This window comes from Drosophila mojavensis, unplaced genomic scaffold, assembly GCF_018153725.1.
Source record: "Drosophila mojavensis isolate 15081-1352.22 unplaced genomic scaffold, ASM1815372v1 contig_36, whole genome shotgun sequence".
Classification (NCBI taxonomy): Eukaryota; Metazoa; Arthropoda; class Insecta; order Diptera; family Drosophilidae; genus Drosophila; species Drosophila mojavensis.
Genome location: NW_025318858.1, coordinates 4,659,781 through 4,676,834, shown reverse-complemented (window position 1 = coordinate 4,676,834; position 17,054 = coordinate 4,659,781). Strand labels below are relative to the sequence as shown.

Sequence of the window (17,054 nt, the reverse complement as noted above, 5' to 3'; positions counted from 1 at the left end):
TTAGGCAATTAGCTGAAGTGCGCGTGAAGGGAGGTAAAACATGCTCGATAGTATGTGTGGGTGTGTGTACGTGTGTGTGAGCAAGTATTTGTGTGTGAGCCACATAAATAAAGCGTTCAATATCCGGCAAACGGAAGTTTCAATAAGCCAAGGGATATGAGCTCAAATGACTGGGCAGAAAAAGGGAAAAACGTTGCAAATTTGCTGTATTAGTCAACAACTCATGTATGTGTTTGTTTGTGTGTGTGTGTGTGTTTGAGGCAAGTTTTAAATTAGTTGCGCGCCGGCCATTTTGCATAAATCATTTCCTGTTTTGTGTCAAAAATAAAGACGACCGAAAAGACAACGACGACGATGAACGATAATGACGGCGACAATTTTAAAGCAAAGAAAACAAAAATTACATCCAATAAAAAAAAAAAAAAATGGAAAGAAGTGAAATACAACACAAAAGCTGACGACCAAGTCAAAGTCAGCAACAATAACATAAAATTAGCATTTTTTATTACTTTTAGTTTTTTGCGTTGTTCCCTTTTGCATTTGCATAAGTTGGAAAAAGCTTCAGGGCAATATTACGCATACGATGCGTATGCAGCACTGTTAACGTAATGATATACGCAATACGCATGTACATATTGTATATATAGGTTAATCGCACCACCAATATATGTATTGTATTGTATTGTATACATGCTTATGTAGAAACTTTCTTTATTTGCAGCTGGAAAACATTATTTGGCTAGCGGAAAAGTCGCAGCAAAGTTTCTTGACTGTTGACACGATTTGCGCAGCAATTCGATTGAATGTCTGCAGAGGAAATATGGGACCTCGTCATGCGGTAAGTAAGTAAGCTTATTTGCCAAAACATGGAATTATTTTATAAATTAAAAAAAAAAAAAAAAAAAACAAAATATGAAATGACCTTCACGTAAAACTTTACATCTTAAACCCGTATTAAAAAACTATAAGTATGTAATTATAGTTTTCCATAAAAACTTTTCATAGTTAAATTTTCAGCATATAGCTCAACTTTAAGATATTTAGAATATTTTGGTCCTTGAGCTGCTTATCAATCTCTTCAGCAGGACATCAATATATGCGACGCCTTAAGGCTTTGTATATAAATATAAAAAAGAGAGAGAAAAAAAATACAAATTGAATTTGGACAAATGCAGCGCATTTGCTTCGATTTTCGATTGATTGAGAGTATATAAATAAGTGTATGTCTGTGTATGTTTACATGTCTGTGTGCGCGTGTGTGTGTGTTATGGTTGTTGCCTCGCACATAAAATCTATATATAAGTTTATTGCAAAAACAAAAAGGGCAAAGTCAAGAAACTGGTCACATCTGCATATATTTCCATGGCTTCGGCCCCCCATCCCCCGCACATTCGATACACCTCGTCTCGCTCTCTGCAGAACACATGAGCTGAAATAAATTTTATGTACATTTACTTACGTCTGCAAACAATGAGCATCCTCTTCTGACGTTCGTGACGTGACTTAGTCCAACTCGGTTCGGACTGTTTGGTCAGTTGACTCTGCCCTTTGTCTGAGTCGCAACTCCATCTCTCCATCCTTAGACTACCTTTGCCGCTGCTGCTCCTCCTCCTGCTCCTGCTCCTGCTCCTGCGGCCGTCGCTCTTTCAGCTCTGCCACTGTTTGCTCTACCCCGAGTGCAGCGTTTCATGTTTCAGTGCTTGGAGCGTGGCCAGCAGCATAATATAGTTTTGAATTTCACTAAAAATACATAGCAACGGATATACATACATATATTTGTGCATATATATTTCGTCCAACTGCTGCATATTTATGTTAGAGACTGTTCTGCTCAGCTCTGCTCTGCTCTGTACTAAAGTGAAACATGTCCTGTGGCCATTGTGGCTAAGAAATTGTCAGACTTCTTGACCATTTACACATGTTTAACATTTACGCTTGCATTTCGCTTGCATTCCGCAATAATGAAATGTTACGCATATTAGTTTTCAGTCAATTTTCGAAGGTATTACATTTCAAGTCTTCTCAGCAAGATAATAAAGAATTCAGGATTCACTTAATTTTAATTTCAAAGAGAAAAATGAACAAGAAATATTTGCAATTTTTTTATTAAATTTTCCATTATGAGCGTAGCATAATCTCAACTTTTATTTAAATTCACCTCTAACAAAAATATTTTTTTTTTTTTTTTTTTTTTAATGAATTTATCTTATCACAAAATGCTTAACAACTCCAAAATCTGATACCTTCATATCTCTTTAAATCGTACAAAATATAATACAAAATTTGATTTGATTTGTTTACTTAATCTTGTTCAACAATTTTTAAAATGTATTGACCAAACAAATTTTTACTACCATCTTCATATTTATTTTTAAATAAATAATATTTTGAACAATAAAATTCTACATCAATATAAAAATATTTTTATAAAAAACTTGAACAAATTTACCAAACTCAGCTAAAATGTATTTACTATATATAACTTATTTAATTTATACGCTCTTTCAATACGAAACTTTCTATAGATTTTATAGATAGACAGCCATTTCTGTAGCTGCCATGAAATTGTTGTTTGTCAAAGAGAATTCTGAAGCAATTCAGTTTAAGTTTCTGCTGCTGCTGTTGGTTTGTCGTCGAATGGCCACAGGATAAATGCTGCGCTCAAATGGAATGCAATTTGTTAAATGGCTGCAGCAGCTGCTATTGTCACATATTCGTATTTTGGGGTTGCAGTCGCCGAGACCGCCAACAACTTGTAGCAGCCGCCTAATAAAGTGGGTACGGGTCAAAGGGCAGAAATGAGAGAGAGAGAAAGAGAGAGAGAGAGAGAGAGAGAGAGAGAGAGAGAGAGAGAGAGACAGGGAGAGAGCGCAGGCAATGGCAAAGGTTGTGCCAGCGACACGGAGACACGGCGACGTGACCCGTTGAAGTGGCCAATTACGTGTAATATTTGATGAGGATGTGAATGAGGAAAAGGATGTGGCTGAGGTAAATGTGGCCGGGTGTTTATTGCACCTTTTGGCAGCACATAAAAGTTATGAACATGTCGCATAAAAATTAAGTCATAATGCACTCGGCTCTCTGCATTTTAATGCCGCAATTGCCGCAATTTTGCCACATTCGCCACATTGTCATAAAAGCGCAACAACTACAATGTCCGTTATGCTATCGCTTATCGTTTGTTTTTCTTATTGGTCTCGCATAAAGCGCGACAGTTAAATGGAAACTCAAACTCAAACTGAAACTGAAATTATGCCCAGACTGAGCCTCAAATGGCACCGGCAGCGATTGTTCGACTCATAAAGTGGGTCTCGATCATTCAGCTCAGGCCATAAACTTGGCAACAAAATAAACAATTTGTGCGCAAATGTTTAATAAATTGCGTTAAGCTGCGCGTTTCCTTTCGGTTTTCCTGTTCATGAGATAAAATGGGAGTATATTGAATGCTTTTGGCTGTTCATTGGGATGAGAGTCGAAGAAAGAGATTTGTTAAGATGCTCAGATGTTGCTGAAGTTAACTCGAATGGGGATTATATAGATTGTATGTAAGTATGTATGTATGTATTCTATAGACTATTTAAATTGTATTCTATTCTACATATTCTATGATCTACATATTTATACTTTTCATATATAATAATATATTATTATTATTTTTTTTTTTTTTATGCTGTAGAAAAAATTATGTACTTGATAGAATAATTTTAAAATTTTCTGACTAGTGCACAAAAATATTAAAAACAATAATAAAAGCATATATCAAGTTATCTACTATTATTTTACTGGCTCCTCAAGAGCATTAAGTAATTGGCTGTGCATAAATAACTGCAATGCATTTCGTATACGCAGCTCACTCGGCGCATACGTAATTTTCTTATATGACATCAGACTTAGAGTCTTCAAAACAACTTTAACAATTTATGACACATATTTCAGCGCTATAAATATGCAGATTCAGCTCTATAAATATGCAGAACTTTTAAAGAATCGACTCAACTGTAAAACTTGTTTCGTTTCAATAAGTAAGAGTCTGAACGTGATAATGATATGATAATGACGTGATAATTATATAAATGCGTATAATTGCAAAAGCACAAGTTTTCACAATTTGCAGTACTTATGGGAAAAGCTCGTCATCCTGATTAGGAATAAATTTATTTTGTACCTATGTGGCCCATATAGATTATATATAAATATTCATATAAAAGATTAAAAGCTTTTCACACATTTTATATATTTACATATATCAAGTCCAAGTATAGGCATTTCATTCCCATCTATCCCAGCACACGTCGTATACGTAATTTATCTTAGCAAAAGATGTAACAATTGAACAGTGCTCCATGCCGAGACTCACTAATGTTTAATCATTTCTTAACGAATTCATTTCGGGTTTCACAGCTATTAACGAGTATCATGCAGCTGGAACGTGCTGACATGTTTCACTCGTACACGACGTATACGTAATTTCTCGATATGAAGAAACAACGTTGAGCATTTGGAAATTAACACGTATATAAGCGCACTTAATTTGTCACTAAATGGTTTTTGGGTAGCAAAACGCCAGCCTCATGTGGCATGTGCAACATGTTGGACGCTCAAATTGAAAATTACAAAAAACAAAAACTCTGTGAGAACAACAAGTTGAAGAAGAAGCAGCAGCAGCAGTAGCAGCGGAAGGACAACAACACAAAGGATGCAGAGCAGCGCAGGCAGCCAGGCAGCGCGAGGCTTATGTCAGCTACATTTCGGTTTTTGGGTAGCATGCTTCATTGCCTGTATAACCGCAGCAGCGTGTGTGTTGTGGGTGATGGAGCAGGAGGGGGAGCAGGGGGTGGCCCCGTGTGTGGTCGTTGGGGGCGTATGCGCGTGGCAACGTTTGAGGACGCTGCGTGCGTTTTCTGCTTTGGCGCATTTGTTGACGACGCATATGAAAATTTGCGCCAAATTTATTGCCATGCTTAAGCAGCGTGCGTATGAAATAATATACAGACATGCCAGCCAACAGCAGCAGCAACAACAACAACAGTAACAAAAGCAAACAGCCAGAACAATAGCAACAACAGCAGCAGCAGAAGCAGCAGCAGCAGCTACAACAATTACAAGGACTACAAAAACAAGCGCAGCATACGCTGAATTTTAAAACGCTCTTTAAACATTGCGCTCACAACTGATGGCAGCGATTTGTTTTCTCTTACCCTAACAATGTTGTATGCGGCACGGAGGCGGCACTCGGCATCCAAATGGGGGCGTGCCTGTGGAAATTCCGCATAAGTAGCCAGTACTTAAAGTTATGATGGTTTAAGCAAATAGATGTGTGCCCACATAAATCAGTTTATCTCTACAGCACACATAGCTCGCTATCTCTCTCTCTCTCTCGCTCTACCTCTCTCATATTTGTAGTGCTGCTTGAGCGAAGAATTGTGACGTATAATAAATACGAAAACATGTATTGATTCTCTTAAGCAGTTGTTGTATTAATCAACATCCAGAAACACTAAACATGTATTTCCGAGTTCAGTTTAAGTTTATCTTATCTGCGCTTCTCCGCCATGCTCAAAAGTCGTTTGCACTAATGTGAAAATGTGTTTCGGGCTTTATCTATTGGGGAATTCTCGGAACCTTTGTAGCTACAACAAGGTAGTAGTTCGCCTATCAAACTTGTATCTTGCTCGTTGTCTGTGGAAGTAAAATACAAAAACAAAACCAAAAAAAAGTTAGGTAAGGCCAATGTCGTTTATAAAAAAATATAATATATCAAATTAAGTAAGCACTTGTCATATGCTTAACAGTTATTGATTGGGTTGTTATTATTATTATTATATGCGAGACATCCACAGAAGTCCTATCTGAATTAGTTATCAATCATAGACAGCAGCGGATTTTGAGAATTTGACGTGTTGGAGATGGAAAGTTTATTTCGCGCTTTGATGTACAATGCAAAAGTATAATATAATAAGATTAAAGTATAATTGAAAGTAAAATGCATTTGTTTTGTGCTTCTAGTCTCTCACCTGTCAAGGTCTACGCATTAATGTCTAGCTTTAAAGATCAGCTAAAGTGAGAGTAAAGACTTGAGCCTTGACTCTGTTTACTCGTATCAATTTTAATTAGTTTATCTTGCATATAGCCTAGTGCACTACATTTGACACATTTGGTATTCTGCTTGGAAATTATTGTGCCAGTCTGAGCGCCACATCAGTTGTCTGGCTTAAATTTCCGCACTGCAATTACGCAGCCTATAATATATGCATGTGGAGCATATAAATTCACACAGCTAAATTTGCTCAGCCACAAGCAGAAGATGAAGCAGAAGCAGAGGCAGAAGCAGAGGCAGAGGCAGAAGAATAAAGGCAGACAGGCAATGCAACCAACTAATAATAATTGCAATTATGTAGTATGTGGCGAGTGTACGCCAACCTACCCCCCCTACAACCAGCCACCCTACCACCCTCCCACCCGTCGCCTTCTGCTCGCTCGTAATACTGTTGCGCAATTACGTAAATTACCAAAGTGAAATTCAATATGCCTGCAAAACGCTAAATGGACTGCATTGCTCTGCAATACCAAGCCACGCCCACGCCCGTGTGTACGCCTACATTTGAAGCAATGCATTATGTCTCACATTGGTACCTTCTGCGCTATCTGTCGCTCGCTGCTAATTGCCCATGTTTTACATGATTGAGCAACATTATGGGCCGGCGACATTTCCAGCTACGGCTGCTCCTCACCCCCTACCCCCATCTATAGCTGGGCTGCCGTCATATTTGCCATCATGCGCCCGGCGTCTGATTCATTTGACCGTTAAGCTCCGTTTCGCATCGGGCACTCGCCATTCGCCATTCGCCATTCGTTAGGATTAGCTGATGAGTTGCTACCTTTCACGGTGGGTCCATTGTCCTTTTTATTGTGTGCGCTTCTAGCATAATACGAATATTTTATATATATACATTTTATGCTCGTTGAGGCTGTAAGAGGGAGTATATTTGGTTTGGAGTTTGCAACTATTGTAAATGGATAGAGTTGATAGACTTTTGCACTAAGCCAATATAATATTAACTTTAGTAATTACTTTAGTAATTAATATATTAAAACATTTATCATCTAAGAACTCTCTCCTATCGTCTGTTTTTGGCTGTTGCCAGAGTATCATGCAGCTGTTCAAGCTAAATTGCAAAGTTTCTTTTTTGCCATGGTGGCACAATTCTTTGCAATTTGTTTTGATTTATGCGACGGTTGTCCTTGTTGTTGTTTGCCACCTTTCTATGCTTTATATGTATATACATATATATATATATATATATATAACCGGCTTTTGTTGTGTGCCACACACACACACACACACGCTCACACACGCACATTTTCGCTGAGCTTGGTGGCTTCGCATAGTTTCCTTATCATTCTTATCACCCCAGCCATATTTTATTGCCATTTTCTGTGTTCTTCGGCCATTTGTGCTCGGCAGGCAAATTGAAAAGCAACAGCAAGGCCCACGAATAGGCCTTTTGCAATAGAGCATTTTGTGCCTTGCCCTGCATTGACAGTGAGTTTAATTAATTTTCCAGTCTCTCATGTGCATGTAGAGTACAATTATTTGTTTTCACTCTAAACATTTTTCCACTTGAGATCGTTTTGTGTGCGTGCAAAATAAAACAAATTCCGAATTCCGCTCAGTTGCACTACTCGAAAATTCCTGTCAATTCCCGAATTGCTTTTAGTTTAAAATGTTCTCTTTTTTTCGGCTCATATATCTAAAAAGTGCTGAGGATTGCTGCATTTATATAAAGAGAGAGCGAGAGAGAGAGAAAGAGTGAGAGAAGGGGGAGAATAGAAATATTTCTGCTGACTGACATGGCCAGAACATGGAAAGCTGCGTTTTTTTTTTTTTTTTTTTTTTTTTTTTTTTTTTTTTTTTGCTTATATATGCAAAATAGCAAATCGGAAATTGAAGAAAATCTTTGACGATGTGTCAGCAATCGACGTCATCTGCTAGCTTTCATATCATGTTGACCAATACTCATACTGTTCATGTAAAAAAAGGGGAAAAATAATAATAACAAATATTATTCAAGTACTTAAAAACTAAGTAAAACAAACCAGAAAAGCGTTAAAATATCCTATTTCAACTTAAAGTGGCGCCATCTGTGGGTCAGTTGTTTAAATTAAAGCTTAATGCATCAGCTTCAATTTAAAGTTCAAAATACAATTGCATATTATCATAAGAGAATAAAAACGAAAATGCGAAATTAATTTATATATTTATCAATTTGTCGAGCTTCTTAATCGCATAAAGTAAGATAATTAAATATAAAATGTAAAAGAAATGAAAAAGCGACGCTTAACGACTTAAGCTTGCGCCGTCTGCTTGTCATCATATTAAGTCCAAGCTAATGACTTTGCTTGAACATAAATTTAAATATATATATATACGAGAAATATAATTCAATTTTTCTTATTGAGAGCTCGAAACTTGCCGAATTAATTTCAAGATTGAATAGATTTATATATACAGATATATACGCGTGTTTATATATACATATAATCTCTATAGAAATTACAAGAGCTTCTTAACATAATTAATGGTGCATAAATTGTTGATTAGCTAATTAAAGTTGGGCTCGCAATTAAATGACACTAAGCAGATTACACACGCGCACAGGCGAAGCGACAACGGCAGCAGGCAGTAGGCAGTAGGCAGTAGGCAGTAGGAGGCGTGGCTGAGCCTGTGGGAAAATAGCCAAACCAGCAGCCCATTATCTATGTGTATTAATTTTCATCATTAGATTTGCCTGGGAAATGATTAAAAAATGAAATAAAAGCCGCGCTGCTTGGCAACTGTCGAAAAAAAAAACCTAATAATTTTAAAGCCAAGCGATTTTTTTTTTTCTTATTTATTTATATTTATTTATTTACATGTATATATGTATATATATATATATATTTATGATAAGACCGCGTCTTGTGTAAATGCAATACTTGCCTTTCGCTTTTAATAGGCTTCATTTTATTCTTTTGTGCTCCAAATACGAGCAGCCGAAAGCTCTTTTATGTTCTCGAGTTACCAACCTGTCCTAGATGGATATTTGCCTTAAGCTTCGTTGCGCTTTACGTCTCGTCGTTTCGCTCCTGTCAAGTGGCAGCAAAGGCAGCGTTGCGTATACGAAAAGTTTAACACTTGCCACTTGCCACACACACAAAAAAAAAAAAAAAAAAAAAAAACTTGGCCAGTATATATATATATTTGTATGTCTTAACAAACTCTCTGGTCTGTCATAAAAAGTAGGAGTTTGTTGGCGGGCAGTCCAGGAATAGAAAGTACCCTGTAGTACTTTGTTATCAAGTGCTGATAGTCAAAAGGGAAAGTCTGCATGGTGTCTGTGTATATGTAAAACTGAATTAGTTTTACTTTGTTTTGCTTCTTAGCTTTACTTTTGATCAATGTAGGATAGATGGGCAAAAATATATTAAATAAAATATACATTTATTGAGGAGGGAAAATTGATATAAAGCTGTTAACATAAGTAAAACAAAAAAAGGTTTGAAAAATGTGTAAAAATTAAAAAATATAACTACAAATAAAACAAACAAAAATATATGAGTATTTATAAGCAAAAAATATAAAATATTAATTTAATAAAAATTAAGCTCAACGAAATAAATAATCAAAATACTTAAAGCCAAGCCAGACAGAACTACAGACATCTTTAAAACAACTCAACCCATTATTTCCCACTTTCGTCCGTCATTTCCTTAATGACTGTTGTATTCGTTGCCAGATAAACAACACACTCCTCATATCTATTTTTAATGAGTATAACTGCAAAATAAACACAAGAAATTGACCGTCATTTGTTTTCTTGACACTTTGAAGAGCGCCCAGAGTGCCAAGGCTTATTTTTTGTATATTTTTATTTTTTATTTTTTGTCTTCTGCCCTTTCTTTGTATCTTCGCAGATAGGCATAAAGAACGGGTTAAGTCTGAACGGACGACAATGGATACGCCGTCGTCAATGTCGCGTCCAACTTTGCATAATTTTGCACTGTCACTAAATAAGTCGCCAGATGATATTAATAATGCCTCATTATCGCATCATTCCATTTTTCAGCACCGTTGTGAAATATGCTAGCTGCGGCCATTTATCATAATCAGAGAGAGAATGGAGAATCGACCTTCAAAATTTCGAATTGCCTAGTATCCTTTTTTTTTATGACTATCCCTGCTCGTTGAGCAAATTAGCTGAACTTGTGGCTTCCAATTGTTATTGATGGCCCAGTATTGAGTGGCTCTTGGTGTCTGTCTTGAGTGCTTTGCTGCTAGATTTTGAAAATGCTTGAATGATTGCAGTGTAATTTATTCACTTAATGTTCGAGCTCGACTTGACTCAAATGCAATTCATGAAATTACAATTAATTTCAGCCATCAATGATAAATTTGAGAAGTCATTTGGGCCTTCGCTTGTTCATTTGCATACATAAATTTGAATTTTCTTTATAGTTTAGTTTATATGTGCCTTAGCTTTTATTGAAATACAAACAAGTTTTTTTTTTTTTTTTATCGAGGATAATAGAATATATTTTTCATGATGGCTACTGCTTTTTGAATAATTAAGAAAAAAATAATAATAAAGAAAAAAAAGAAAGCTGATTCAAGTCAAATTCAGGGAATTTGCTTATTGATTAGTTTAAGACATACATACATATATATTTTTTTGTTCAAAATGTAAATCAAAGACGTTGGCTTTGATTGTGCGAGACAGTTCAAATTGTGCAGTGATTCAATGCAGAGACAATCAGACTGAAGTTGTCAAAGCAAAGAAAACGTATATATTTATGTATTTCAAATAAAGTGCGTGACTTTCAAGTCAATGAACAAACGGATACTGTATTAAATGTTCGTATATATATATACCTAATTTAATATGCCTCCAGCTTGCCTCAGACCGATTGTCCAAATATTTTTAAAGGACAGTCAAAACAGTTGGCAATTGCAGCTGTCTGTTTATGCAGCCAAGTGGTAAATGTTTGACTTCAAACTGCTGACTAGCCAATCACTCAGTCTCACTCACTGACTCCCTGACTCAGTCAGGCAGTCATTCAATCAAAGTAACGTCCACAATTAAAGCTAAAATCGTCTGGCTTAGCTCTTGGTCAATGTGATTTAATTAATTTAAGTATTCATACAATATGTAAAATGCAAGCGATTCTGTCTGGCAAGTGCGTACAGAGCTATATGGAGTCGAATCTTCTGGGCATTACTGCTTAACCCAAAACAAAGTAGGTAAGAACAAATAAATTAAGTATACCAAGCGTACGCTCCTTTTGTTCCTCCCTTTTGTGGTGCTGCTGGCTCCGGGCAATGTCAATAAAAGTTTTAGTTTGGCTTTATTTGGTCTTGCTGCCAGCCAGATCTGTGGATATAAATGTAAATTAAGTTGTGCGCTAAGCTACTGCGAGCTGCAAGAAGTTGCAACAACTTGTTAAATGCATTTCATTTGCATTTCGCTAGACTGCATTCAAATAACTTTGATTGAATGCTCTAGCCAAAAGACAAACTATGCACAAAAACACAGCAGCTACTATAGCAAATACGAGTATATAGAGTAAATATACGTAAACACATATGTATATAAGTACATATACATATGTATGTGAGTATAAAATGGTTCAGTTTATGGCAACTAAAGAGCTAACGAGATTTTGGTAAATTTGCGGTCAGTTGTGGCTGCCACGCGGGTCGCATCGATAGATAAAGTAATAAAATAATGGTTTATGTGGCTCGCTTTTTCCGCCAAAGAGGAAATTCAATAAATTTAAAGCGCAAATATGGCGATCTGGTAACTCTATCGGTGACTGAGTTGACACTGCTGCCGATGCTTCTGCTGCTGCTGCTGCCGCGACGCATTATTCAATTTATGCACTTAACGATAGAGTCAACAGAACGAGCATTGATGTAGCCGCAGCTACCACAGTGGCAACTGTGCGTATACGCAATTTAATTTGCAACATCTCTTTCGCACGCCGTCTCTCGCTACCATTTCTCCTGATTGTGTGCGGGCGTGTGAGTTTTACGCGAAAAATACACGGAAATGAGATTGCTGTGGCCTTAATTTCATACGAATTCGCAGTGCGAAACGTTAATGAAGATTTAAGCTTCAGGTTTCGCAGCAAATACATAGATATAAAAAACACTATATTTATATATAAATAAATATAGATATATGTCACATATACATACATATATAATGCTCTACTATCAGGCAGGCTTTTGAAATAATTGTTTGTATTGGAATAATAAAAAAAATTTACTGCCTCCCTTCAAGCCAATAGAAATTCACATCAAAATTCCATTTAAATACTCAATATCGATTTCGTGAGGAAGCAGCACTCTTCACGAGCCTGAAATGTACCCACAGTCACGATTTTTTGCCCGTCAGTTGAACCCCGGCGTTATCCTAACCCAAGAGCTGAAAATGAAAATGTACAACTTTGAGGCACTCCATCGCGAGAAGAGCCAACTGGAGACTGATATCGAGCTGATTCGCAAGCAGCAGGACTCCATTGAGGATAAGCTCGCCGAAGCACTGGCCGAAGATGAATTCCAACGCTGTTTGAACGGCCACATGACGATCGGTCCCAATGACAGCGAAGTGCTGGAGATATTCAAGAAGCATTTGAACAGCACCATCGATAAACTGGCCAGCAAATACGAGCGCAAAATTTATTTGGACACTGATCTGCAGAAGCTCAAGATGACCATCGAAAAGGATATTATGAAAGTCAACGAGGAGGCGGCTGCAGCCGAAACTGCGACATCCTAACGCCCAAACTTAACGTACAATGAGAGGGGCAACACTTGGCTAAATACTGGATTTACAAAATGAAATTTCTGTTGCACTCTGCAAGTCTATCTAGCCAGGCTAACGTTCTGGTACAGATGATGTTCACATCGATTCAATTGAATTCAGTTTTGTCCCGGTGTAACACTTCTACTGCGATTGGTTGCCTGATTTAGTTAATTTTAAAAATTTTTGAATTTGTCATAGTTAGTTGTCTTTAGTTACACAGTCACACTCTTGTCTCCACTGTTTTTAGCTGCGGTCTCTATTCAAAGATACCATGAGTGTACCAAAAATATAAATAAATAAAAAAATATAGAAAATTCTAGTAAACCTACAATTGTCCTGGCTTTCTTTTGCTATCTGATCTGCTTATTTTGTACATGTGACAATTACAACGACAATGACAATGGCAATGGCAATGACAATTACAATGACAATGACAATGACAATGGCAATGGCAATGGCAATGGCAATGGCAATGGCAATGGCAATGGCAATGACAATGACAATGACAATAACAATGACAATGACAATGACAATGACAATGACAATGACAATGACAATGACAATGACAATGACAATGACAATGACAATGACAATGACAATGACAATGACAATGACAATGATAATGACAATGACAATGACAATGACAATGACAATGACAATGACAATGACAATGACAATGACAATGACAATGACAATGCTAGGGCAATAACAATATAAAGTTTGCCAATCTTTAGATCTGGTAGAATGTCATATAAATACCCTGTATTTCTTTTTCTTCTCAGTTGATAATGATATAAACGCTCCTATTATTAAATATGATGGTCATGAATGACACGTAGCTTTTCACTTAACGGTGTCCTTTTTCTTCATCTTTTTTTTTTTTTTTTTTTTTTTTTTTTGCTGTGGCCCTCGTTTGGCTAGGCATCAACTCTTTTCATTCATATGCAAATGACGCTCGGACCGTCCGAAAATTGCAATGAATTTAAATTACCTAAAACTGTGCGGAGCACCGGCAATGGGGAATGCTGGTTGAGATTGCATTAAGTGTCGATCTGGCGGAGAGCAAAAAATTACAAAAAAATAAAATAAACGATGAAAACAAAACTAACTGTGGGGCGCGTGTTCTAATTAATAAGGCCACGTTGACGGCATCATTGCTGTTTGAGCCCAAAGATTTTTTGCTGCACGAATTTCCCAGAGGCATTTACTGAATGCAAAAACAACACACATACACATACAATAATAAGAAAGACGACGAGCAGTTGAGCTGAAAAAAAGTAATACCAAAAAAAAATATATATATATTTACAAAAGTAAAATGAAACAAAAGAGAAATAGAGATATCTCATTATGGACAAAGCAGGCCAAACGAGCGTTGCCACCGTCAAGAAACATACACACACAGACACACACGCACATAGAAAATGAAATGAAAAAATTATGCGAAAAGCAGGCCAAAGACCATTCTTTAGGCTTGAACAGAGCCTTGTGTTAGGTATGTATGTATATTTATGAATTTGTTTACAACGAGCCACTGGACAACGGGGCAAGATTCTGTTGAAAATGCTATTCTGTTGTATTCTTGTGATACCCTGTATATGCTTAGGGGTATAATGAAGGCGAGCTTGAGTAGATTAGAGTCAAAAGATATTTATTTTTGATTATATAATTAGTATTATATGATTGACTGATTGAGTGTTTAGCTGAAAAATGTGTATATTTCGTAATGTATTATAAGTGACTAATAAAATAGATTGATGATTGAATAAAAGGTATAGTTGAGATTTAGAATAAAAGTTTTGATTGATCGAAATTTATTTTAAAAATTTGATTTATTGATTAAAAGAGCACTAAATTGACGGAATAAGTAATTAAATCAAATTAAATTAAATATTTATTTTTTATTATTGACCGACAAATAAATGAAGTCTAAGACTCATTAGGTATTAACAATTGATTGACTAATAGAGTTATTATTTTGCATACAAGTTTTAATAGACTTTAATCTCCACATAAACAGTGCTGAAATATTGCATTTAAAAAATATAATTATTATATGCTTATAGGGTATCTACAGGGCCATCATCGCCCATCCGTCTTCTTCATTGTTCGTTATTTTGGAGCAACACGCGTGCCAAAAATAATCAGAATATAATAAGCAGCTCTTGAAGAGGCGCAAACAAATGAGCCATATAATGATTTTCTCTGGGCTCCGACAGTGCTCGAACGATTTATATTCAGGTTTATTTCATTTTAGTGTCTGTCTTTATTCGTCTGTTCGTTTGTCCTGCTGCGAAAATTAAGCAATTTTCTAACTTCCGATGATGCGCCGCAACCTTAATTTCGTGTATGTATGTATGTATGTATGTATACATAGATAAATATATATGTATGTATATATTTGATGTAGTTCGCTAACATTTCTTCGGCTTTGCACACTTTTAGGTTATCAACGAGCTGGACACAAAGCCGGATTACATAAAGGATTTGCGGAGTCTTTACAAGGCATTACAACTCGTGTTCTTTTGCTATCATTTTTTCCTTTTCTCTGCGTGTTTTTTGTATTTTTTAATACAATACTAGTCGTTGAGGCCTTGAATCCTGCTGCCTATCGCCATGTAAATCGCCTGGCAATTCGCCTGAGCAACTCGACCATCAAAAGATGGTCAGCCAGAGATTAGATGCAAAGCCATTGTTGCTGCCAGAGATCTCGCTTTGTTCGCCAAATATTTACACTGCAGCCGAGTTGTTTTTAATAACTTTGTTCACGGCTAGTTATCACGGTGTGGCCGCATAATTAAAAATATGCACACACGTGCCCCAAATGCCCTCACCCTTGCCGCTGGTAGTTTATATTCCGTACCACGAGGCGTATGAGTGCCGTCTTTATGTTGCGTATTTGCGCTAGCTCGTGAAAGTGAAAACCGTGGCAAAACTGCACATCATCATTATGGGAAGCTAGCGAGGCTATATAACAGCGTAACAAGATTACCCAGCTCTCTGTGTTTGCTTGCCGCCGCGAATGGCACCGTAACTTTGGATAATAAAGTCGTTGGCTCGCACTGAAAGTCACTTTAATTGCACTTCTCAAACAAAGGCAGTGGCGTGCGGAAAGTGAGAGCGAAATGTTGCCTTGACTGTCAGTTGAGTACATTCTTCCGCTTGCTACTTCAATGTAAACGCATTTAATTGTTTGTGCTAAATTTAAATTTCAATAAGTTGAAAATTGCGGCGCAGCGCAAAGTCTTAGCGAATCTATTTATATTGTCAATTTAGGTCAAAGATTGAGGTGATTTGTTTAAATGACCTTTAAGGGCAATTAAAGTCAAATAGAAATGTAAGCAAGCAAGAAATTACTTACAAAAATTAAAATATTTCAAAATTAATAGATAAATATCTATAAATGGCAAATATAACAACATAATCGCATCATATATGAATTACAAGCTCAGTCTTGGCATTTAATTCTAACTGTTTAATATACATCATTCAGCTGGCCAATAAAATAATTTACCATCAAAAATCTCTCAATATTTAACATTCTAAATAAACTTTAGACCGAAATTAGTTGGAATCGAATTGAATGCGTTTATTCGCATTTCGCACAGGCTCTGTCAGATATTCAAATTCAATTTGGACATCGTTAAATGGAGCATTTAGCAGCAGCAACAACAACAACAACAGCCACAGTGATATTGTAAAGTATATGCACATATGTGTGCATTTCGGCTGTTCAAATTCAATTTTATCGACGCTTTACCTGCATATTTGCTTCACATATGCAAATTCAATTTAAAGCGCATTACAATCTGCAAATGCAGTAATTCGAATTCAAAGAGTAAATACACATGTTGCATGTGGCATCAAAAAAGATTACTTTTTGTTATTTTTGCTGTTTGTAATCTTGTTAAAATTAGCAAAAAATTATATAAAAAAAAAAAGAAGACATAAAGCAGATCCAATTTACAAACCCGTGATATGCTTTTATGTGCATGTAAATAAACTATGTTCAATAATGTCCAACCAATTTGTTTGACAAATATTCGGGTCGTGTGGAATTTCACAAAAACGCCACGCCACACACCCAGCATGACCCTCATCAGTGCGATTCACCAAATCAAAGAACACAAAAAGAAATATCGAAGGCGAGCATGCAAATACGTGAATTTGATATTTTTTCATTGGTCACAAAATGTTTTTTATTCCGCG

General features: G+C 36.4%; 1 protein-coding gene across 1 annotated transcript; it reads left to right on the top strand.

Annotated features, from left to right (window-relative positions):
* Window positions 1-12,242: 12,242 nt before the first annotated feature.
* On the top strand, window positions 12,243-13,176 carry LOC6575985. The gene has a single exon (XM_002001953.4). The coding sequence runs from the start codon at window positions 12,402-12,404 to the stop codon at window positions 12,816-12,818; it is 417 nt and encodes a 138-aa protein (XP_002001989.1). The 5' UTR covers window positions 12,243-12,401; the 3' UTR covers window positions 12,819-13,176.
* Window positions 13,177-17,054: the final 3,878 nt, after the last annotated feature.